The 22,888-nt window shown below is 37.9% G+C and overlaps 1 protein-coding gene across 3 annotated transcripts in view; it reads left to right on the top strand.

The window, feature by feature from the left end:
- PIK3C3 (phosphatidylinositol 3-kinase catalytic subunit type 3) overlaps positions 1 to 22,888 on the top strand; it is a 71,137-nt gene that overhangs the window by 19,160 nt on the left and 29,089 nt on the right. For all 3 annotated transcript variants that reach the window (XM_041711031.2, XM_041711032.2, XM_041711033.2), the window contains 11 exons: positions 25 to 179; positions 1,393 to 1,480; positions 2,679 to 2,746; positions 4,908 to 5,013; positions 5,916 to 6,032; positions 7,562 to 7,693; positions 9,743 to 9,871; positions 10,203 to 10,272; positions 10,738 to 10,802; positions 13,055 to 13,139; positions 14,204 to 14,278. In XM_041711031.2, the coding sequence (XP_041566965.1) occupies positions 25 to 179; positions 1,393 to 1,480; positions 2,679 to 2,746; positions 4,908 to 5,013; positions 5,916 to 6,032; positions 7,562 to 7,693; positions 9,743 to 9,871; positions 10,203 to 10,272; positions 10,738 to 10,802; positions 13,055 to 13,139; positions 14,204 to 14,278 (1,090 nt within the window). The remainder of the gene's footprint in view (positions 1 to 24; positions 180 to 1,392; positions 1,481 to 2,678; positions 2,747 to 4,907; positions 5,014 to 5,915; positions 6,033 to 7,561; positions 7,694 to 9,742; positions 9,872 to 10,202; positions 10,273 to 10,737; positions 10,803 to 13,054; positions 13,140 to 14,203; positions 14,279 to 22,888) is intronic.

The raw sequence follows: 22,888 nt of genomic DNA, 5'->3' as shown, positions 1-22,888 counted from the left end.
TGTTGGATTTTTTTTCTCCATGAGGATTTGCTGATGTACCTGCTACAGTTAGTCCAAGCATTGAAATATGAAAACTTTGATGACATTAAGAATGGCCTGGAGCCTAGCAAGAGGGACAGTCAAGGTTCCATGTCGGAAACTATGACAACATCTGGATCTAATGCTCCAGAAACAGACAGGTAAGAAGCTTAGACTTCAGCAGAAAGGCAGAAACATGTAATATTCTAAGACATCAAATTGTTTCTTTTTTTTAGGGGAGCTTGGTATAATCTTCATGCTATTTTATAATCTGAACATTAAAAAAAATCCAAGAATCAAAGCAAACCTAACAAATACTGAGCATTCATGAAATATGTGTCCTGATTGCACATAGTTTACAGAGCAAACAATGTTAAAGTTGTGGCTTTTGCTCTTACTACGCAAAAGGAAGAAAACTTCTGTAGAGCAGCAAAAACACTGCTGTTGCTTCCTTCTGTATTTGCAAAAGTTAAGATGTCTTCACCGAAGTTATATGAGGTTCTACTTCCCACGGTCACAGAATGTAGATGTAAAAGTCCAATCAATTTGAAGTGAAAAGAAATTTCATCCTTTTATAAAAGAAGGTGTAAGGGGAGACTTGAGGAAGCATACTTATACTTTCAGGAATCTAAAAGAAAGACTGAGTTAGCTAATAAAATATTAAGCAAAGTGCGAACAAACTTGGTAACCAAAGTCTTCTGTGAACATTTGTTACAGATTTGCAGTATTTTCAGTCTTAAGCTTCTAATGACTTGTAACACGAGGATGTATTTTTTTGTGTTACAGTTGTACAGCTTTTCATTGTCATGTTGGTGTTGTGGGAAGGGTGGTGTATTTTGAGGCTGCAATGATACTTAGATCATAGGAGAGCTATTTAATTACTTCTTTTCAGCTAAATTTGCCATCTGAAAACTGTGCCTTGCAATAAGCGTTTGTCTACTCTGTGTAGTTGCATTCCAAAAATTAGTGCTTGCAGGTGTTGTGTATTAGCAGTTTCATCTTAGAACATTTGAGAAAGCTCCGGAAAATGCAGATTTGTTGAATTCCTATCTATGTCTGCTTATTTTGAATGAAAGGTGTAAGAAAATCAAAGTTTGTTTAAGTGAATGTCCTTCACAAGCATAAACAGTATAGCTCTCTAGGCGCAGATTTTTGCTGTTTTCAGGAACTGCAGCTGTCAAAGTTGCTGTTCATGCAGTTTGTTCTGAAACAGGGTTGAGATGCTACCTTTAAAGAAAGGTAGCAAAGAAACTCTTAGAGTTTTCTGAATTTATTATGCTGTGGAAGTGAAATTCATTGCGATTTCCATTCATGTTCCCTGGCCTCTAAGCAAGAACTTTGAATCATACCAATTGCGTGCTTTCCTTTGTGTAGTTCCCAGATTATGAGTCCTATTCCACCTGTTTCCTCTCCACCTCTTACTTCTAAGACAAAAGAGCTTGCAGAAAATGAAAACCTTGATGTAAGTCGCACAATTTACTTTGTATTTTTTGTACTTTTCTAGTGACCTGGTACTGTTTCTTGCTTTTGTGTGTGAATATTTGGATCCTTCTGGTGAATCTTACTGAATATTTAAAGTGCCCAGAGAATATAGATTTAAAGTGAATGCTAAAAAAATAGCAATAGCTTAACTGATTTTTTTTCCAGGATGTATCTTTATGTCCATGATCACAGTATACAAAGCTGGGGGACTGGAAATTGAAATTAAAGTATTCTTCTGTAAAGGAGAAAATTATTATATGATAGCAAAGGCTATCACATACTGATTAGGCACTGAAAACTGCATGTGTTCAAGGTGTTCTATAACAGTCTTTTAATAGAAAACAGTTATCCAAATATTTCAGTCTGCAATCTGTTCTTTCTACAGCTGTATTCTTTGGCATGTTATCTTTTTTTTTTGAGCCTAAGTGAGACACTATGTTGATTTACTTCTGCTAAGGACATTCAGTTTATGCCAGAAGTAGAGGTGTAATAGGAATGGGATGGGAGGAAGGGAAAGATAGAAGGTAAAGACATTTTGAAGGAATCTGATTTTAATCTTGTATGCAGATTAATTGGTCTTTGAACTAATGATCCATTCCCTGTCTTGAGTCTTAATACTGCATAGAAAATAGGCCTCAAATTGAGTATATCAGTAAAGATATGAGGATTTCTTACTACCTGGACTATTAAACCTGAAAGAAGCAGCTAAATGCTGTATATCTTACACAAATTTGTTTTCTTGAAATGTAGAACATCTTCAAGATTGTTAGATGCTCTGGATACAAAACAGAGTGGGAAATCTCTTTGGGAGTTGAATGTTATGGCATTTCCAGCAAGATGCAGTTGCATAGGAGGAAAGAGTAATGTATTATAAGTAGAAATTACATTAAAGGTTTATTTTTGGAGAATATCATGTGCTTATTATAGTTGGTACATATATTACTGGAGTAGCAGACCTTTAACTCTTAGTAGTGTTGCTGGATTTAAAGGAATATTTAAATTATTGTGATTTTAATATTAGGTGGGATTGGATTCAGATTTTAGAAGGAAATATATCTCTTACAGTTCTTATGCTTAAAACTCAGTGTTTTTCCTTAACTTTGTCGCTCACTCAGATGCTTAGATTTCTTTGTAATTTTTCTTTTTTTTTTTTTTTTTTCTTCATAAATCCCTTCCAGCAAGACCTTTGCACTTTCTTGATATCACGGGCATGCAAAAATTCCACGTTGGCAAACTACTTGTACTGGTATGTTATGTTAGAAACTGTTTCTTTATACTATATCACTTTGTAATTGAAATCAAACTATAATGTCCAGAAGGATGCTCACCAAAATATGATCTGTCATGAGAGCTCCGGAATCTCAGTTTTTCTAAGGGTAAAGTAGTAGGTTTAAAACATAGTGGTATGCATAGTAATTTATAAACAGAGCCTTATAAAATGCAGTAATACACATGATTGTTAGACGAAAGAAAGTGATGTCTAGAACATTACGTACAATGTCACAAAAGGCAGCCTAACTATGTTAAAAGTTGTTATTCAAGTTTTATATTTATGGTGTTGGGGAGGAGATTAAGTTCACCTTTGCTCTGCTTTGCTGTGTGTGTGGTTGTAATTTTTTGTGCTTACAATGTTTGACAGTGTTGGCTGGAGTACTGAAGTTATACACTTAAATATCAATCAAAGGTGTATGTTATGAAGATTCATAAAGCATTTTTTGTTGTTGTTTTAACCTAATTTTAGTTTTATTCCATGTATGGTTATGAGCACAAACAAGATGTCTTTGCAGATGCATGCAATCTTAAGGGGGAACTTTAGTGTTCAATATTAATTCATCTATACTGTAGAAAGGTAGGATTGCTTATTTAGGGTCTTGTTTTAGCTCAGTGTATTAAGAGTAAAATTAGATGTCTAAAGTAGTAATCTGCAAGCCTTCTGAACAAGCATTTGCATGTAGGAATTTTCTCACTTGAAGCAAGCTCATATGAGTAGAGCTATACTGTGTGGAAGTGTGAGTCTATGTGTGTATTAGTGTGCAAACATTGCATATGCACAACACTCACAGCTATTTACTTGCATATACTCATGTATTTTAAAAGGAAGATCTTAGATGCCTTTTACACAGCTAAACCTAAGTCATATGATTCTCATTTGTAACCTTTGTAGCTACATCAAAAAACTAAAAATACTAATGCATATGATTATATTTCAGTGTGCTAAGAGCATTAACTACAGATAAGCTGTGAAATGGGAACTAAGCGTGATATATGATGTAAAACATAGCAAACTGTTTTTATAAAATTCTTGCAAGAAACTTGTGAACTATGCTGAGAGATTTAATTTATAACTGTCTAAGTTTCATTTTGTAATTATTTTTAGTAGGTTGAATTTTAAGATACTTAATTGAATGTCTTATGTACATTTGCAAGGAGTAGGTACTTCTGTTGCAGTGGCCAAAGATAATGTTCGGCTTCACTAAAAATTACTATTAAATATAAATTATTAAAATAATTGCAGTCTGAATTGGTGTGAGTAGAAACCAAGTGCTTGACCTAATCAAATGTTCTTCATTAAGATGTTGGTAGCTTAATTTACTTCTATCAGCTTGATACTATCTTGAATTAGTCACTTTTGAATCCAAATGCAGGGTTTGAAAATTTACTGAGATGCTAATTTCTTTCTTTTTTTAATAGTATTTATTATATGTTTTTACTTTCTTATATTTTTATTGCATGTTTTTGCTGGGTAGTACATTGACCAGCAGAAAGAAGACATGTATGTAGCTTTCAATGAATAGCTACTTTTTTCCTGTCAGTGCTCCAAGTAGAAATTTAGATAAAAGCATTCCAAATGACTGCTTTATATCAAAATAAATTTTCAGTGTAAGTATTCCAGATTGTAATATTAAGATTTGTATCCAATTCATAGTTTAGAAATGGAAACTCTGGCATGTAGACTCTGCAGAGCTGCCGTAGGACCAATACCTTTCATTCCACCATTTCTAATGCTAAAACAGGGAGCAGGTAGGATGAGATTCTCCTTGTATTGTAGGTGCTCTTGAATAACAAGTTTGCAGCCACTAAATTATGTAGCAGGTGGTATCACAGTGGAAAACATGCTCAGTTTTACTTCTTGGCTGGAGTGTTCGTATGATTTGGTCTTCAGGTGTATCCTTTTTGAGTCATGACACCTACTGTAAGTGAAAAAACACAAACACTTTGATAGACTCTCCTGATCCAAATGGAACTGGGGACTATGCAATTTTAAGAGTTCAGCTGTTGGTTGAGCTAAAGATCTCAAAGATTATATTCATTTTTAGTTCCAGGTCTGTAATACAGGGCTCCTATGTTTCTCTCAAATTGTGTAGCTCCAAGAGGATGGTATAACTCAGGTTGTTTTTATGCTGCAGGTATGTAATAGTGGAGTGTGAAGACCAAGATACTCAGCAGAGGGACCCAAAGACTCATGAAATGTACTTAAATGTGATGAGAAGATTCAGTCAGGCTTTGCTGAAGGTAATGCCTCTGTGTAAAGAAGTCCATAACCATTTGGGATAGCCCTTCCTTAAAAAGTTTCTTGTGTCTAAGAGGATGTGTTGGGGTGTTTCGTGTATGTATGTCACATGCATTGAAATTTTATAAAAGCTTCCAGTTCTGCTTGAATTTTGAGTTTGTAGTAAGCTGAAGAAACTGCGAAAAAGGAAAAAGACATATATTGAAAACTCTTTCTTCTCTTTTGTTTTTGTTCCTGTTAGTAACATACTGATTCTAAAATACTCTGCCTTGCACTGGATCTAAAATGTTCTAAAAGCCTTGTGAAGTCAATGTAATTTATTTACTATTTATTTATTTATTTTTTGTAAACTCTTGTCCTTGAGGTGAAAGTGGACAGACTGATCTGGAACTCAGAAACAGCACTTGCTTTTCTGTGTGTCAGCAGCAGAGGGTACTGGAGCTGCGGGGAAAAAAAAAACCCTAAAACAGCTGAAAAAACATCTGTGAATTGGAAGTTTTACTGTACAGCAGATTTGCAGTCTTTACAGATTTTCATGTATCTCACACTTAATATTATTTCCAGTTTTAGGGGGGTTACTTGAATCTGACTCTTGTGCTTTATAAGAGTATTTCACAGTTATCCATACTAACTTACTTTGGCTGTGTGAATTGGTTTGTCACGCATGACTGTTCACCACTGAAATTGTTGAAGCAAATTGAAGTGCAGTGTTAGGTCAGATAATTGATTGCCAGCTACAGTGACTGTGATTGTGTTTTACAGAAAATACCTTTTGAATTGACGGGAAATTGATCATTATTCACTTAACCTCTTGAAAGCCCAAAGGTCTAAGAAGAAAGGAATGATTTCTAGATAAAATAATTACAGAATGAGAAATTAATTCTGTTTCTTTTCATTCTCTTAGGGTGATAAGTCTGTCAGAGTTATGCGCTCACTTTTGGCAGCCCAGCAGACGTTTGTAGATCGGCTGGTTCATGTAATGAAGGCAGTGCAGCGTGAAAGTGGGAATCGTAAGAAAAAGGTAACTAAAGGATTGGAAAGCCTGTCTGTGGCTTAAATTTGACAATGGGTAGGAATGTTGGCCTTTCATTAAAGTTCCTTAGCACTTAGGTCTGTAACAGATGTTCATCCTTCTGAAATAGTTTTGTTTAACTGTGAACAAACTTCGGAAAAATTTTGATGTTCAAGTTCCAAAGTGTGTTAGAAAACAGAAGAGGCCCTTAGGAGCACTCATGGGATATTTCGGCCAAAGAAAGATATCAGAATAATTAAATAGTTGAAATAATTGAACATGTCGTGGGGGATGTGGGAGAGTATGAGGTTATTGTTACATGCATGATATGCCAGGATAGATAGTGAAAATCAGTTAGCAGCAAGGTTTCATCGGTTCCAAGACCAACAGATCTGTTCTTCTAATGTGTTTATCAGAACTCTGTTTTCTGTTAGGACTTGAGGAAAAGACTTTCTATTACACGTTTCAAGAAGCTTTGTCCTTCTTAGCTAAAGTTTTTTAAGTGCACCTGGCAGGCAGGTCTAGGAAAGAAAGTGGAAATGGTAGAGGGATTTCTGTTTCGGTATACGCTTTTCCTTTGACACACATCAGTATTTTTAAACATGATTTTTTTAGTGTGATGGTTTCTTTAAATGTATGGGGTATATTTACACAGAAAAATTAAACACTTATTAACAAAAAGTGAGGCAACTTGTTCTGTGTATCAGTAACAAGACTAAAAGGAGAGAATTTTGCAATTTGTAAGATTCTCTTTCCTACTTGTGCATTGGTAGTGTTCAGTTTTATATTCTTTTAAGAAATTTCTGTAAAACTAAGAAATACATGGCTTTTACGTTTAGCTTGCAATCTAGCTAGCAGCAATTAGCACTAGAGCTATTTGTAACAGTTGTGGGCCTCCTTGGTGTGTGTGTCTGTTATACTCAGCAAGGGAAAAGGCTAGGGACTTTAACGTATTGAACCTTTACTGTGTAGGACATCAAGTGTAAAGTACTCAAAAATTGATGAGTTTTGTATTTCTGATAACTACAGATGTAGCAATGTCAAGCAAGTCTGGAAATCAGATCAGTGCATACTACTGGCCATTTGGTTCCTTGGTGGTAGGAAATTCCTTGATGGAATTGAGGGATATAAAATTTCTGAGTTGGATTTGAATCAATTTCTGAAACATAACTAACATTTAATTTTGGTATGAAAAACAAATCATCCTGTGCTTTGTGCGGGCAATTTAGAAACAAGTTTTTTTAAGGCTGTTTTATATATATATATACTATATTTATATTATATATTATATAGAACTTAGAAAATTGCTTGACTATACTAATGCTAGATGGAGTATCTCCTTTGTTATTCAGATTACTGCAAATAGTGAGTTTTTATTTTCCTGGATTATATGAGTGAAACGTTGATTCTTTGTATGGATAAATTGAATAAATTAAATATTGTTAGTAATGCATCCTTTGTTTATGGACTTCATGTATGCCTAGTGTGTGTTTTATGTTTTGTGGGTTTTTTTCTTAAACAAATTTTCATTCTTTTAGAATGAGAGGCTTCAGGCATTGTTAGCTGATAATGAAAAGATGAATTTAGCAGATATGGAACTTATTCCACTTCCTCTGGAACCTCAGGTGAAAATTAAAGGAATAATCCCTGAAAAAGCCACACTCTTCAAGGTAAATGAGAGCTTCTGAATAGCTGAAATACAAACAAGTCTTGTGTAGAAACATCAGTTGAAAGGTTTAAAGGGACAGCCATAGTCCAGGCAAAATGCAATTGTAGCATGCTCTTTAAGTGGTTAAACAACTCCCTATTTTCTATTGTTTTTCAATTTAAACTTTTTAATTTTAAAGCAGCTTTTATAAGAGTGATACAGATTATGAAGTTTAGAATTTCCCAGAATTTTGTCCGTGTGTTCAACAGGAGTAGCATTTTAAGATTAAAATCATGTAAATGAAAGCAGGTGTGCTGTGTCTCATTTAGATCTGTGGGTCTAGTCCATTGCTTAATAAAGCTTAAGTTCATAGAGGGTGGAAAGCATTGTGCTGGTCCATATCATGTAGTTGCAGTTAGCTGACAGGTAAATACTATAGCCCTATATTTGCTAGTTCTTTCAACCAAACTACAGCTGCTGCTTGTGACCAAAAAAATAGCCCATGTACCATTGAAAGGGCTGGGGTTATTTTGTTTATTTTACTGCTTGAAATATAAGTTAGTTCTTGCAGTGTAATTTATTACCTGTTCTCAGTGGTGTCGGAACATTTTATAAATTGGCATTCAATTCCTATAGGTAACTGCAATCTAATTTTAGGATGACCAAAATTTGCTGTACAAGTTGGGCCTATGTCCCGGAACGCTTTGTTTGCCAGTTAAAGAATTCTTGTAGGCTGCTATGACAGCAGAGTGTTAAATCTGTCATCTCTAATAGGTCCTAGATTTATTATGCACAGTAGTTTCATCAGACTCCTTGTTGATTTTGTTGTAATTTGAGTTTGCTTAAATTCAGAGATACTTTGTGCATGGCTTTCTACAAGTTTTAGCTTGCTTCTTTCTGTATCAAGTTAGTTCCTTTGAATCATAGGCTTCTGCAGTGGCATGCTCTTGCACCTTTGGTTGGAGGCAATATTGAAAAGATTTTGTTATGAAAGCAAACTTTTGCAAACTCAAATAATCGTTTTGTGTGAGTATGATTTAAGAGTTGGGGAAAAAATGTGGAGAAACAGATTGCTGGAACAACAACTGTTTCCTCTCAGTAATAACAGCTGAAGTTCTTTAGGACAAACTCAATGCAGTCTTTTACATATTGGTCTTCTGTAGCTGTGCAAAAAATGTAGGGCCAAAAATGTGAGATGCAACTTGTTTTAAAATTGAAGAATTTTTTTTCTTCTCCTAAGTCTGATAGCTTACATTTTTCCATTTAATACCTCATTCTGGGCTGTGGGATAAAAATCCAAATTGAATTAAAAAGGAAAGAATTACTAATTTTAGGTGCACTTGGACATCACATTAGCTTTTTTAGGACTACATAAAGAATAATTTTGCCTTTACTTCTAGAACTTAATAATTTTGTGGTATTAATTTAAAAATGTAATCTAACTGCTCAAGATTAAACTCTGTACCTTAATTATTTTGTTTGGTTTGCTGTGGAGAGAAGTGACTTGGTCAGTTGCAATAGATTGTAATGTTCATGTAGATAATTGATCCCCTTTGACCCATTTTACGTGGAAAAATTGCAAACAATTAAATGGATTTGCTCAAACCATAATGTAAAAAGGCACTTTTGCTTTTTATAAAGAGATTAAGGGAGCAATTAATTGTTTAAGATGACTTGACCCTAGGAGTTCTTTCTTGCTTATCCTGTAATTGTGTTGCTTTTTGATCTGATCACTTAAAATTTCTTTTGATGTGAGCTTTTGCATAGTGCTTCCTTGTTGATTGGAGTAACATGCACACAGAAAAAAACCTGAATACTTCTGCCCTTTCCTCTTCTGCTGCTGTGGGGCGCAGGGAGGGAGAACGTATCCTTGATAAAAAAAAGAAGGAAAACATTAAGGTATTTTTCTCATTAAAATACAGTTACAATTTTGGTAATTGGAGGTGGTACACTCTAAACTATTGAGGCAATGCAAATACAATGCAAATATTTTATTTCTAAGCTCCATTGTAGCAATGTGTTAATATGAGCACTGCTGTAAACCAGCTTAGTAGTACATTTCCTTTTGCAGAGTGCCTTAATGCCTGCTCAGTTATTCTTCAAGACAGAAGACGGAGGCAAATATCCTGTAATTTTTAAGCATGGCGATGATTTACGTCAAGATCAACTTATCCTTCAGATTATTTCACTCATGGATAAGGTGAAAATTATTAATCAATATCCTTGTCTTTCTGTTTTCTTGATTTTCCTTGTCAAAAGCAAGACTGTTAAACACTGTTAATGCAGCTTATATTGCTGATAATTCCAGAGTTCTCAGATCTCTAGATGGCCTTTTTTTTTCTTTTCTGTATAGATGTGCAATTACCCTGTGTAGATTAAAAAAAAAAATACAGAATTGCCAAACAGGCTCTCACTCATTATCAGTTTCAGTGAAGAACAGTGGAGATCAATGTCCAAGACATAGCCTTTTAGTAATAGAATCTGCCTTTTTGTTGCATTCATCTTTGTTTTTTTAATATTATTTTTTCCAGCTGTTAAGAAAAGAGAATCTGGATTTGAAGCTGACACCTTATAAAGTGCTCGCAACTAGTACGAAACATGGTATGAATACATTTATTTCCTAAAAATACAGTACGGAGAAGAATCTTCTCCCTGTGTTCTTAGTGTGTAAGAAAGTCTTGTTAGAGTTTAAGCCGTGGAAGTAAACAATCTGAGTCACCACAGTGTTCCATAGGTGACTCAAATGAAAAACAAAAAAATCAAACTTGACTACTTTTAGATATATTCTAGATAAATATTTAGAAAGCCATCAACTTACTTCCTCTCATCTTGAAACCTTGTGAAAACACACCTTTTGCAAGTTAATTTAGTGTTAATGACAAGTAGTTTCAAAAGTATTGAAGGCAGGAGATTGGAAAATGGGACCAAAAAAAGTGGGTTTTTTTTCCTATGAGAAGCAGTTGAATGACTGTGTATTAGTTTTGTCCATTCATAAGCATGTATTACAGAGTAGTTTGAAATTTCTGTGCTTTGGAGATTTTCTCTTTTGGCTGTTTTCTGTCATAGGCTTCATGCAGTTTATTCCATCAGTACCAGTTGCAGAAGTTCTTGCTACTGAGGAAACTATACAGGTATGTGATGGGGGAGCTGTAAATTGTCTTCTGATCAAACACAGTAAGCAGAAGGCCCAGATCTTGTGCAAAATTCTTAGTCTCTCAGCTGATGTTTTGATCTGTTAGAAGGCAAATTACAGCCGGAAACATTTGGGGTTTGTTTAAAAAGGTAAACATAAAAGACCACTTGAGTATCTCATGTTCTGAAAGTAACACTATTCAAAGAAATTACAATGGATTTAGTTATGATATTGAAATCCCAGCTTTGCTGTAATGACAAATGGCAGATACCGGACACTTTTTGCTGCATGTTTTGTTTCAGAGTGTTTTTCTTTCGTTTATTTGACCTTGTCAAAATATGATTAGTTCTTTTATTTGTTCAATGAAACAAATAAACTATTATGAACTAAATAATTTGTTCATATACTTTCTGAAGCCTGTTTCCCCTCAATTGTGGATGTATAGGTACTGTAACTTGGTTTTGTTAGCAGATTTTCCTAATTCTCATGGATTTGAGTGGGGACACACAACTGAATAGTAGCACACAACTTCATACTGGTTTCAAGCCCAGTACACAAGTGAGATAGCAGAGCTCAGCTAGTTGAGATAAATAGAACTGGATAAAAACATACCAAATTGCTAAATGACGTGAGCAGCTAATAGATTTTTTAATGACAATAGAACATATTTATTTGGATTTGATTTGTCACAGTGCTTTTTTTCTTTTGTGTTGATGATACTGAAGTTTACACTTTTTTACAGCTCAGTAACTGAGCCAAAGCAAACTAGCTTTCAGCTCCTGTAAACTACCTATGTTAAAAATATGAAGATCTAAATTGTTTATAATTTGCTTAACAAATAAGCTTACCAAATAATTATCACATATAAAAAATGCTTATCACTAATCAGTGACCAGCATCAAGTTACATAAGTTGGAGTTTTTCTAGCTTTCCATTCCATATAGGTTGTAATAAGGTACATCTGCACAGTCAATAATTTTACAGTGCTTATAAAGTACTTTCTTGACAATCCTTTGTAATTTGGAAGTGTACTATTCATGATTCATTCCATTACATGTTTTTATAAAATAATGTGTTTAGAAATGCTGGTGAAACTGTTATTTTTCAATTCCTTACAACATCATGTGACTGGAAATAGGTGCCCTGTTGTTTCAGTTGCTATGCAGATATAAGGAGCAATTATTCCTGTGAAGAATTTTTAATCTAAATAGACAGTGCAGCAAAAGAGTGAGATTTCCGTTTCTGAAACAAGATAAAATAGTTGGGCATCGTAGGCCAAGGAAATGAAAAGTAATTGAATACTTTTAGGTATTGTGGAAGTTCGGTTTAGTCTTTTTGGAAATACTCATTTTGGATTTCACAGCAGTTCTGGTAAAGATGAGCACTGTATAAAACTATGTATTAACTACTGAAAAGATTTAAAGCCAGTACATCAGTGCTGCCTGGTGAAACGCAGATCTCCAGGAGAGAAAAGGTGTTTTGGTGTTTCAGTGTTACTTACCTTCTGTCAACAACCTTAAAATTGCAGTTCATGTTTTAGAAGTTCATTTATGTGTCTTAGTTTTTCATTATGATTTTAGTAATGTACATGCTGTCCAGGGGACTACTACACTACTACAGTGCTTCCTTAGATTGTGCTTACTGGGAGAAACTATGATTAGGCTTGGATATAACCAAGTTTTCTCTTACTCAAGAAGGTTAAGAGGATTGTTTGGCCTTGTCCACATTTCACAGGAAATTCAGATTTTCCATTTGATGACTTAGGCTTATTTTCTTTTTAAACTCAATGGCAGCAGTTGATTTTATTGATGAATAGGGAAACATAAGGATGATAAGGATAGTAAACCCTGTGAGAGCATGCTCCCCAAATGTAGTTATAAAGCAGGACTGTTAATCTAGTTTTAGTTTTTGTTGATAGGACCTAAATAGTTTGCCTTGGAAATACTGTCACTCATAGTTACTGTTTAGTAACTTTTGAGTGCATTGTTGATTTTCTGAAACATTTAATAAAGGAAACTGCTTTTCAGTTTCTGTGTTGAGTATAAGAATACGATGATTGACACAGGATATAAATAAAGTTATATTAAGCTAGATCTTAATAGATCTTAATGAGGTGTTCTGGGGGTAGTTGTTAGTTTAACCCATTGTAATAATGGCCATATGTGGTCTTGATCTAAATATTTTTTTCCCCTAAAGACCCAGTTTCATATTACGTGGAATAACTAAATATCTTCATGGCATTCTCTCCAGAACTTCTTCAGAAAACATGCCCCTAGTGAGACGGGCCCTCATGGAATCAGTGCAGAGGTGATGGACACATATGTTAAGAGCTGTGGTGAGTTACAGTCTAACAGCTGGTAACTTCTTAGGGGAAGTCTGAAGGGTATGGTGGATGAGAAATTAAGTAATTTCAGTTTAGGTGGCTGCAAACAGGGCATTGTGCATGTAGTTGCTGTCAGAACTGCAGTGAAAATAATAATTTTAAGCCTGGCATGTCACACACAAGACCACTCTTGGTGGTTCTTCAAGGAGATTATGAGTTAAATACTCTTTGCTTTCCAGCAGTAATCTTATCTCTGCCCTCTTTGTATTGTGAGTTGGGGTCTTCATAATGGAGGGACGCATAAAGCATTTATATAATGATAAATCATCTGTATCAGAATTCTAATTGGTAATTGGTTTTGAAAACATTAGGCCTTTTGGGGTCTGTGGTTACATTTATATGAAAAGAGAAAGTGGCAGTGTATTTCATGTTCAATAAACTGATGACCATGTTAAAATACCATGTGTGCTCTCCATAAAATTAAAAAAAATCTCCATTATAACAAAAGAAAAAAAAAAAGAGCATTCAGGTGTGACTCCACAGTATCTTCTCCTTTGCCCTTTTCTTTCTGATGGTGCAGTCTTTAGAATTGCTTCAAACTGTTGTGGTTAGGGGGTGAAAGCCGCAATTGAAACAATGTGCTTTTTATCACTGCTGATCTTGTGAATGCTGCTGACATGGATATCCAGGCTCATATCCATGCCTAATATTTGTTTACAGAGGCCTTAAAGGAGCTTCAGTTCAAAACATGTACATTCACTTAGTTCAAAATATTTCAGCTTCTTTTGAAGTACCTTTATCCCAATATTGAACTGATTTAGTCTTTAAGGGTATTGTAAGAAATTAAAATCCCAACAGTACTGAAAACATTCCAGATTTGTAGTACTTCAAATATTCTTCATAGTGCTGACAATATTGATCATTCTTCACCAGCACCACTCCTGCCCCAAGTCTCTGTGGTATATTTATTGTTAGTGAACTAGAGCTAAGATAATGTAATATGCTGTTAATTGTGTGGAACTTCTTTCTCTCCAGGAAAGGTACTCATACTGATGTTTACAATTTTCTTTTTACAGCTGGTTATTGTGTGATTACTTATATCCTTGGAGTTGGAGATAGACATCTGGATAATCTGTTGCTAACAAAAACAGGTAATTCTTTTTAGCAGTATAATTTTATTGCAACAGTTGTTTAATTTCTAATGTGTTGGTACTTTTTCGTTGCATTTTCCTTGTGAATATAACCCACTGAGTATTGCAGACCAGATTATATTTTAAATGTAAATTATATTGTCTCATTTAAGGTAATATTTGCTCCAGTGTGTAATAAAAAGATGATTTCTTAACTAGAGGAAATGAAGAATTTGAAAATAAAACTACTTCAACTATTATAATAACTGCTGTAGAATGAGGGAATTTCAGCTGTTTTCATTAAAAATGAGTTCATGTGTAGCTGCATGTGCTTCACAAAGTTTTGACAAATAACATTTCTTACAGAGGAACATCTTTTTGAATTTTTGTTTGGTTTACTTTTACTTGCTTGCTTACTCCTAGCTTCCCTAGGAGTTCCTATTGTTTGAATACCTTCATTACATAGTGGTGGACAATTAAGAGTTGTGGTTAAGTGTTTATTATGAAGTGAAATGTCTATTGAATGAGAAACGCTTAAATAAAAAATGTTATTTGGAAAAATAAACCATCCACGTGGAAGGCTTGTTAGTTACAGGTAAGGCTGAAGCATATACTGCTTTTAACCATGATAGTCTGTCTGAAAGACATAAAAAATTAAAAATTTGCCTTGATTAGGGTAAAAGGTCTTGCTCTAAGCTCATGGGGGAACAGCTAAAGCAAGTGTATTTTACCTTATCTGTTTAAAAATACACAATCATTTAAAGATTTGTCTTGAGAGAGCTCTCATTTATCTGTGGTGGTGGGTATAAATCTTTCATAGCAGGCTTTGCTTGCATGCTGAAAGTAGTAATAGTTCAGTGTTTTGATTTGGGATAAAGTGCATCTTACCTCTCTATGTAAAGAAGTACAACACAGTGGCTTTACTGGAAGAATTTGGGGAGTACAGCAGAGGGCAGTGCATATCCATCATATATTCCAAGTCTGAAAACCCAGTCTGCCACCAACTGAGAGCTTTTGTGAGCTATCAAGAGAAATCCTTATGTTCCACATATTACAAGTACAATAAAGATTTGCTACCAAGGCTTGTTTCTTGCTACTGAGAATCCCTTAGCGTTAAGTTGGAAGAAGTTAATTTCATTCTTCTCTTGAAGAATGCATGCTCCAAGTACCACCTTCAAAATCATATGACTCTATATGCATCCTTTCTTGATGATATTCATTTAATGAATTGGAGTTTTCCAGTAAGTAAAGAATGCTGGGTACCAGCTGTGGGTTCACATATTTCTTATATGTCATTGCCTTTTTTTTGGCTCAGGCTTTCAGTTTGGTGAATGTAGCCACATCTGTTAGACTCCTTCCAATAGAATTGGTGCATCATCTTGTAACATACAGAAGTAAATGCTTATAATAGATACAGAATAATTTAAATATTAAGCACTAGATACAGAAGTTCATAAAAACATATTGTTTTCTACACATTAGGAATGTAGTTTTTTGCATGAGATGTCAGTTATCTAATGACATAATTTCTATTGTCTTTCATGACTCTTTTATGCCTATAGTTCTAGAAATCGAGTGGCTTTTTTGTAGTAGTGATCTTGAAAAAGTGATCTGGATTTTCAGGTTTTTAAGTGCTGTATCATTATACTTCAAGGGCAACTGTAGAAATGTGTTTGGAAGGAGATGTGGGGAACCTTCAGTCAAAACATCCTTATCTGTCAGTAATGTTAAAAATTATAAAAATACTTGCATCAGTTTCATAAATGTGTCGTGGCTGGTAACCCAAAGGTCAGATTATATACTCAATATTCCATGATATCCCTGGATATTTATTTTCTCTGAAAACTTTGAACTTTTTTCTTCTCATGGAGACAAAATGCATTTTCAATTCGTCTGCATTTTATCATCTTGTTTCTAAATCTGTAGCAGATATTACTGTGATTTGTAGATAAGAAGACACCGTTTTTCAGCTGTATGCCCAGTTTTAGGCAACATCAGTGCCTCCTTTTAGGATTACAGACTGATTTATATGTTGAAGCTGGCATCTGATTTAACAGCTAAAATTCTTTTTGTTGCCTTGGAAGGAAGATCTGGGTGGTTGTGAAACTGGGTTATGATATACAAGGTGTAGCATATTCAGTTAACTTCAATGGAATATGCACTAGGCTATTATATTGCAGTTATGCCATGCCTTCCCCTGAGAACATTATGTTCTGCAGTTCTTACACTCTCTCTGATTTGATTGTAGAGTCAGGATCTAGGTACTAATAAAATATTCAAATATGGATGTCTTCATATTTGCAAGACAGTCAGTACAGTCAAAAGGAGAGTTAGAAAGTGTTTCGTTTCAACTTTCATAGACAGGTGAAGTCTCCTGTCCTATTAGAAGTATCTTAGTAACTCCATATTGCTTTATAGACATACAGAGGTTTCACAGAGGTCTAGGCTGTGTGTAGATCTTGTAGGATATCTTAGACTTTCAAATGGCTTTCTTGATAGCGCTGCTTATATGTGCTTCTGACCAACTTACTCTCACCCTAGTGATGACCAGCTTATCTTTCAGTAACTTCTGGTCAGCTGCATGAGTATGCAAGTTCCCAGTGTGAGTTCCCAAAGTACATACACTTGACATTGCTCTGTATACAGAGGAAAAATTGCTATGTGGATAAAATTATGTTATTAATATCTAAGAGCAGGTTAGAAACTGGGTGCTCAGAACTCAAAAACCACATTTGCTTTTGGCATCATGAGTAAATAGATGAAAGAACTGGACTGTCTTCTCATTTAATCCTTCGAGGTAGAATTGTGGTCTCCAACTGACACCGCATTTGTTCTTCAGTCTTGGTTAAAAAGGGTTACTGGGAAAGACAGCAAGGACCTGAACAGATTCATATATGAAATTACACCATGTGTTTGTACTTCCTGAGTTTTTCAGTCAAAAAAAACATATCCCAAAGCAGGTCTGAGATGGTAGAATTGAAAACCTGCAAGATTCACTCTATATCAGTACTTAGACAAGTACATTGTTAAATACATTTATTCATGTTGCAAAATACTGTAGTATGTTTTTTATGATGTTTTTAAATGTTACTGGTCCTGATAGAGGTACATCCTTATTTTTTAAAAAAACAAAAACTAATGCATACTATTGTCCTTTCGACTTCTCTCTGGAATTCCATTTTCTGTGATGTTTATTATTAAAAAGAACATAACCTTTTAGCTTTTGATCTGTTACAACACTTTTTCTTCTACATACCTTGAACAGCATTTGTAATCTAGTTACAAATATCAGACCTGTTTTTTTTCTTATAACATGCCTGAATAGAATGTATTTTGAGATGGACAGCTTAGGGAGGGAAGTGAGTTATACTGCTTAAGACAGGCTGGGCTCTTAGCAGTTACATGGGTGGGGTGATGTTACGGTGTTTGTCCAATCCTGTGTTCTGTTTGCATTTGATATTATGTTCTGTGCTTTCAGAACTGACTCTGAAAGTGAAGGTTTGTTTTGCCTTGTTATCAGCCAGTTCACCTCCTGCCATGGTCTGCTGTCTAGAAAAGGCTGATGCTGGCTGTCTTGCTTTTGCTTGGCTTGCTTGCTTGGCTTGCTTGCTTTGCTTGCTTCTGCTTTTGCCTTTGCTTCGTAGTTAGTTTAGCTAAGCAGTCCAATTCTTTCCCTGGACTGTTTCTTTTCCTTTCCTCTTCCTGAATACCATCCAACCTGCTCCGGACTGGGACCTGGGAAACACCGAGGAGCACCGAGATCCTGCATTTTGGTCATCTGCAGCAACCATCCCCAGTGCTGGAGAGCAATCCCCAGTGCCCAGACGCGGGCGACCACTCCCAGGAAAGACTTTCTGGATTTGTTCATCTCGTCAGAGTGGTGAAAGAGTTTTGTTGTCATCTGGTGTTGTTAATTTTCTTTTTGGTGCTGGGGGGTGCTTTGTTCGTTGAATAAACCGGTTCTTTTCCACTTCTCTCAGAGGAAATTTTTTCCCGAACCAGGTGGGTGGGGAGGGGCCATGGGGGTTTGTTTCCTGGGGGCTCCTTCTGGAGGGTTTTCCCCAAATTTGCCCTGAACTAGGACAATATTTTGGCGCCCAACTCGTGGCTCGAGAGAGTGGAAAAAACCCTGTTGTAATCATATTTTTGTTCCAATTATTTTGTGTTGGTATGGAGCAGTTACTGGTTATGTTGTTTGAATTCATAGTGTCTCTTGGGGTGAAGGCCTGCATGTGTCTCTGGTTCCTAGGGTTTTTTGAGATCTTAATCCCCCTATGGTCCCTAGGTTTATTTTTTTTATCCAGGAATTGTCCCTAATACGTAGGTTTTGCAGTAGAAGGGCACTGACCAGAATATCCATTGGGCTGTGCTTGGGTGTAATGGCTTCCAGGGAGTTTATAAAGGTGCTGAGGTCTGTTCCTGGAATGTATGGTTCATGGTTATGGTTGTGCAGCCAGTTTATTAGAGGGGAAGAAGGGGATGAGGCTTTTCAGCCTTTGCTTTCCTTCTTCTCCTCTGATTTTGTTACCTCCCTATTAGAGAACATTCAGTTTCCCCTGACTGTTAAGGAGACCATCTTCCTGGTCTTTAATCTGGTAAGCTTTCTCTATACAGTCTGCAGTCTCTCTAGAATGAGGGCTGAGATTTCTAGAGGGGCTGATGAGACCTCTGACCCAGGAGTAGACCCAGGTGTGAGAAATCCTGAGTGGTATTAGAAATGGGAGGATATGGGCGAAATCTTAAAGGAATTTTCTGACCCTATAGCCTGGGACTTTCCATGTGAACAAATTCAGAATCCGGCTGAGGTGGTGAAGTACCTGAAAGAGAAGTGCCATGATAAGTCTAAGGAGAAAGGATCATTGCAGTGAGCTGGGCCCTGGCATATGCTTATCGCACCCTGCTAGATACTGTAGGGCAGCAGACAGAGGAAGGGGGGCAGGGAGATAAATCAGCAGCTATCCCAGTCACTCAGGCTGCAGCCAACACCCCCGGCTCAAAGCCAGCAGCTAAACCAGACTCAGCAGCTAAGCCTCAACCAATGGCTGTTGCTAGTAGCACAAGAAGTGGGAAGCGCACAGAAAAGACCAATCGACCAGTGGATGATGACGATGATGATGATAATGCAGGAGAAGGACCCTCAATGCCTGCTGACATAAAATCAGAAGTCAAAGCAACTGGTACAAGATCAGAGGCCAATATTGAGTCCTTTTCCCTAAAGGACCTTCGTGGCCTAAGGAAGGATTACACTCGACGACCTGGTGAGTCTGTAATTAGTTGGTTAGTCCGTCTTTGGGATGCAGCAGGCGAGGCTACAATTCTGGATGGTACTGAGGCAAGACATTTGGGATCCCTGTCACATGATCCTGTCATTGATCAAGGAATGATGAGGGGCGCTAACCCTCACAGCCTCTGGGCACGGGTTCTGGAAAGTGTAGCACAAAGATACCTGTGTGCAGATGATCTTTATATGCAGCAGACCCAGTGGAAGACTAGAGAACAAGGGATCCAACGTCTGAGAAAAATGGCAGTGGCAGAGATTATCTTCTCAGATGAAATAACAACTAGGAATCCAGACTTGGTACCATGTACATCTGTGATGTGGCGAAAACTTGTACGGCTTGGGCCACATGAATATGCTTCTGCCTTAGCAATAATGAAGCGGGATGAGAGGGATGAGGCCGTGCTCGACATGGCAAGGAAACTCCGAGCATATGCAGATGCTGTACATGGCCCAACCCATGCCAGAATTGCAGCAGTGGAAACACGTCTGCAGAAATTAGAAGATGAGATAGAGGAGAATCATAAGAGACTCAGGGAGGAGATTAAGGAGGACCTTCTCCAAATCTCAGGAGTACAGATCAGAGGTTCTGGTATCCAACGTAGACGTTCCTCAGATGGTGAGAGAAGGTACACCCCAAGAGCTGAGCTGTGGTTCTTCCTGCGCGATTGCGGAGAAAACATGAGGAAATGGGATGGAAAATCTACTGCTGCTCTAGCACAACGGGTGCATGAATTGAAGAAAGGCAAGACTCAGAGAGGAAGTGCCACCAAAAGGAGAGCAGCTCCAGTTGCCTGTAGCCAAACTGCCAGGCATGATGATGATGATGACATGTCTGATCCCCTTGAAGGAACCTCTAAGACATACACCCAAGGCAAGAAGGATAACCAGGCTTAGAGGGGCCCTGCCTCTAGCCAGGTAGAGGCGAGGGAAAATCGTGTTTTCTGGACTGTATGGATTCACTGGCCTGGCACATCGGAACCACAAAGATATAAGACTTTGGTTGATACTGGTGCACAATGCACGTTAATTCCATCGAGACACGTAGGGGCAGAATCTGTCTCTATTGCCGGTGTGACAGGTGGATCACAGGACTTTACCGTGGTGGAAGCTGATGTAAGTCTGACAGGAAATGAGTGGATGAAACACCCTATTGTGACTGGCCCAGAGGCCCCATGTATTTTGGGCATAGATTACCTTAGAAGGGGGTATTTTAAAAATCCAAAGGGACTCAGGTGGGCATTTGGGATAGCAGCTGTAGCGACAGAGGGCATCCAGCAGTTGAACACCTTGCCTGGACTGTCTGAGAATCCAACTACAGTAGGACTTTGGAAGGGAAAAGAACAAAAGGTGCCAATTGCCACTTCAACAGTGCATCGTCGACAGTACAGAACAACCTGAGATGCTGTGGTTCCCATCCATAAGATGATCCAAGAGCTGGAGAGCCAAGGGGTGGTCAGCAAAACCCACTCACCCTTCAACAGCCGCATTTGGCCTGTGCGTAAATCTGAAGGAGAATGGAGATTGACTGTGGACTACCGTGCGTTGAATGAAGTGACTCCACCACTGAGCGCTGCTGTGCCAGACATGCTGGAACTCCAGTACGAGCTGGAGTCCAAGGCAGCGAAGTGGTACGCCACTATTTCTATTGCCAATGCATTTTTCTCCATTCCTCTGGCAGCAGAATGCAGGCCTCAGTTTGCCTTTACATGGAGGGGAGTGCAGTATACCTGGAACCGACTGCCCCCGGGGTGGAAGCACAGTCCTACCATCTGCCATGGACTGATCCAGACTGCACTAGAAAAGGGTGAGGCTCCAGAACATCTACAATATATTGATGATATCATTGTGTGGGGGAACACAGCAGCAGAAGTGTTCGAGAAAGGAGAGAAAATCATCCGAATCCTCCTGGAAGCTGGTTTTGCCATCAAGAAGAGTAAAGTGAAGGGACCTGCTCGAGAGATCCAGTTCTTGGGAGTGAAGTGGCAAGATGGACGGCGTCAGATTCCTACAGATGTCATCAACAAGATCACAGCTATGTCCCACCAACCAACAAGAAGGAGACACAAGCTTTCTTAGGCGCCATCGGTTTCTGGAGAATGCACATTCCTGAGTACAGTCAGATCGTGAGCCCTCTCTACCTGGTCACCCGCAAGAAGAATGATTTCTGCTGGGGCCCTGAGCAGCAGCAAGCTTTTGCCCAGATAAAGCAGGAAATTGCTCATGCAGTAGTCCTTGGCCCAGTCAGGACAGGACCAGATGTGAAGAACGTGCTCTACTCTGCAGCCGGGAACCATGGTCTGTCCTGGAGCCTTTGGCAGAAGGTGCTTGATGAGACTCGAGGCCAGCCACTGGGATTTTGGAGTTGGAGCTACAGAGGGTCTGAAGCGAACTACACCCCAACAGAGAAGGAAATCTTGGCTGCCTACGAGGGAGTCCAGGCCGCCTCAGAGGTGATTGGCACAGAAGCACAACTCCTCCTGGCACCCCGACTACCGGAGCTGGGGTGGATGTTCAGAGGAAAGGTTCCCTCCACCCACCATGCCACCAGTGCTACATGGAGCAAGTGGATTGCTCTCATCACACAGTGTGCCCATAATGGTAAGCTGAATCGCCCTGGGATTTTGGAAGTAATCACAAATTGGCCTGAAGGTGAAAGTTTTGGTGTCACAGATGAAGAAGAAGAACCAGTGACAAGGGCTAAAGAAGCTCCACCATATAACCAACTGCCAGCAGAGGAAACACGCTACGTTCTCTTCACTGACGGTTCCTGTCGCATTGTAGGGATGAATCGGAAGTGGAAAGCAGCTGTATGGAGTCCCACACGACGGGTTGCAGAGGCCACTGAAGGAGAAGGTGGATCAAGCCAGTTTGCTGAACTCAAAGCTGTTCAACTGGCCCTAGACATTGCAGAAAGGCAGAAGTGGCCAAAGCTCTACCTCTACACTGATTCATGGATGGTAGCCAATGCTCTGTGGGGGTGGCTAGAGAGGTGGAAAGAAGCTAACTGGCAGCGTAGAGGAAAACCAATTTGGGCTGCTGAAGAGTGGAAAGATATCGCTACCCGGGTAGAGAAGCTACCTGTGAAAGTTCGCCATGTAGATGCCCATGTCCCCAGAAATAGAGCTAATGAAGAGCAGCAAAACAATCAGCAGGTAGATCAGGCTGCAAAGATAGGGGTGTCAAAGATAGGCCTCAATTGGGAACACAAGGGAGAGTTGTTCCTAGCACGATGGGCCCATGATGCCTCAGGCCAACAGGGTAGAGATGCCACTTTTAAGTGGGCACGAGACCGACGGGTGGATCTAACCATGGACAGTATTTCTCAGGTTATCCATGACTGTGAGACGTGT

The sequence above is a fragment of the Taeniopygia guttata genome, chromosome Z (assembly GCF_048771995.1).
Source record: "Taeniopygia guttata chromosome Z, bTaeGut7.mat, whole genome shotgun sequence".
In the NCBI taxonomy this organism is placed as follows: Eukaryota; Metazoa; Chordata; class Aves; order Passeriformes; family Estrildidae; genus Taeniopygia; species Taeniopygia guttata.
Note: the sequence above shows the minus strand (reverse complement) of the source record. Positions and strands in the feature narration are given on the sequence as shown.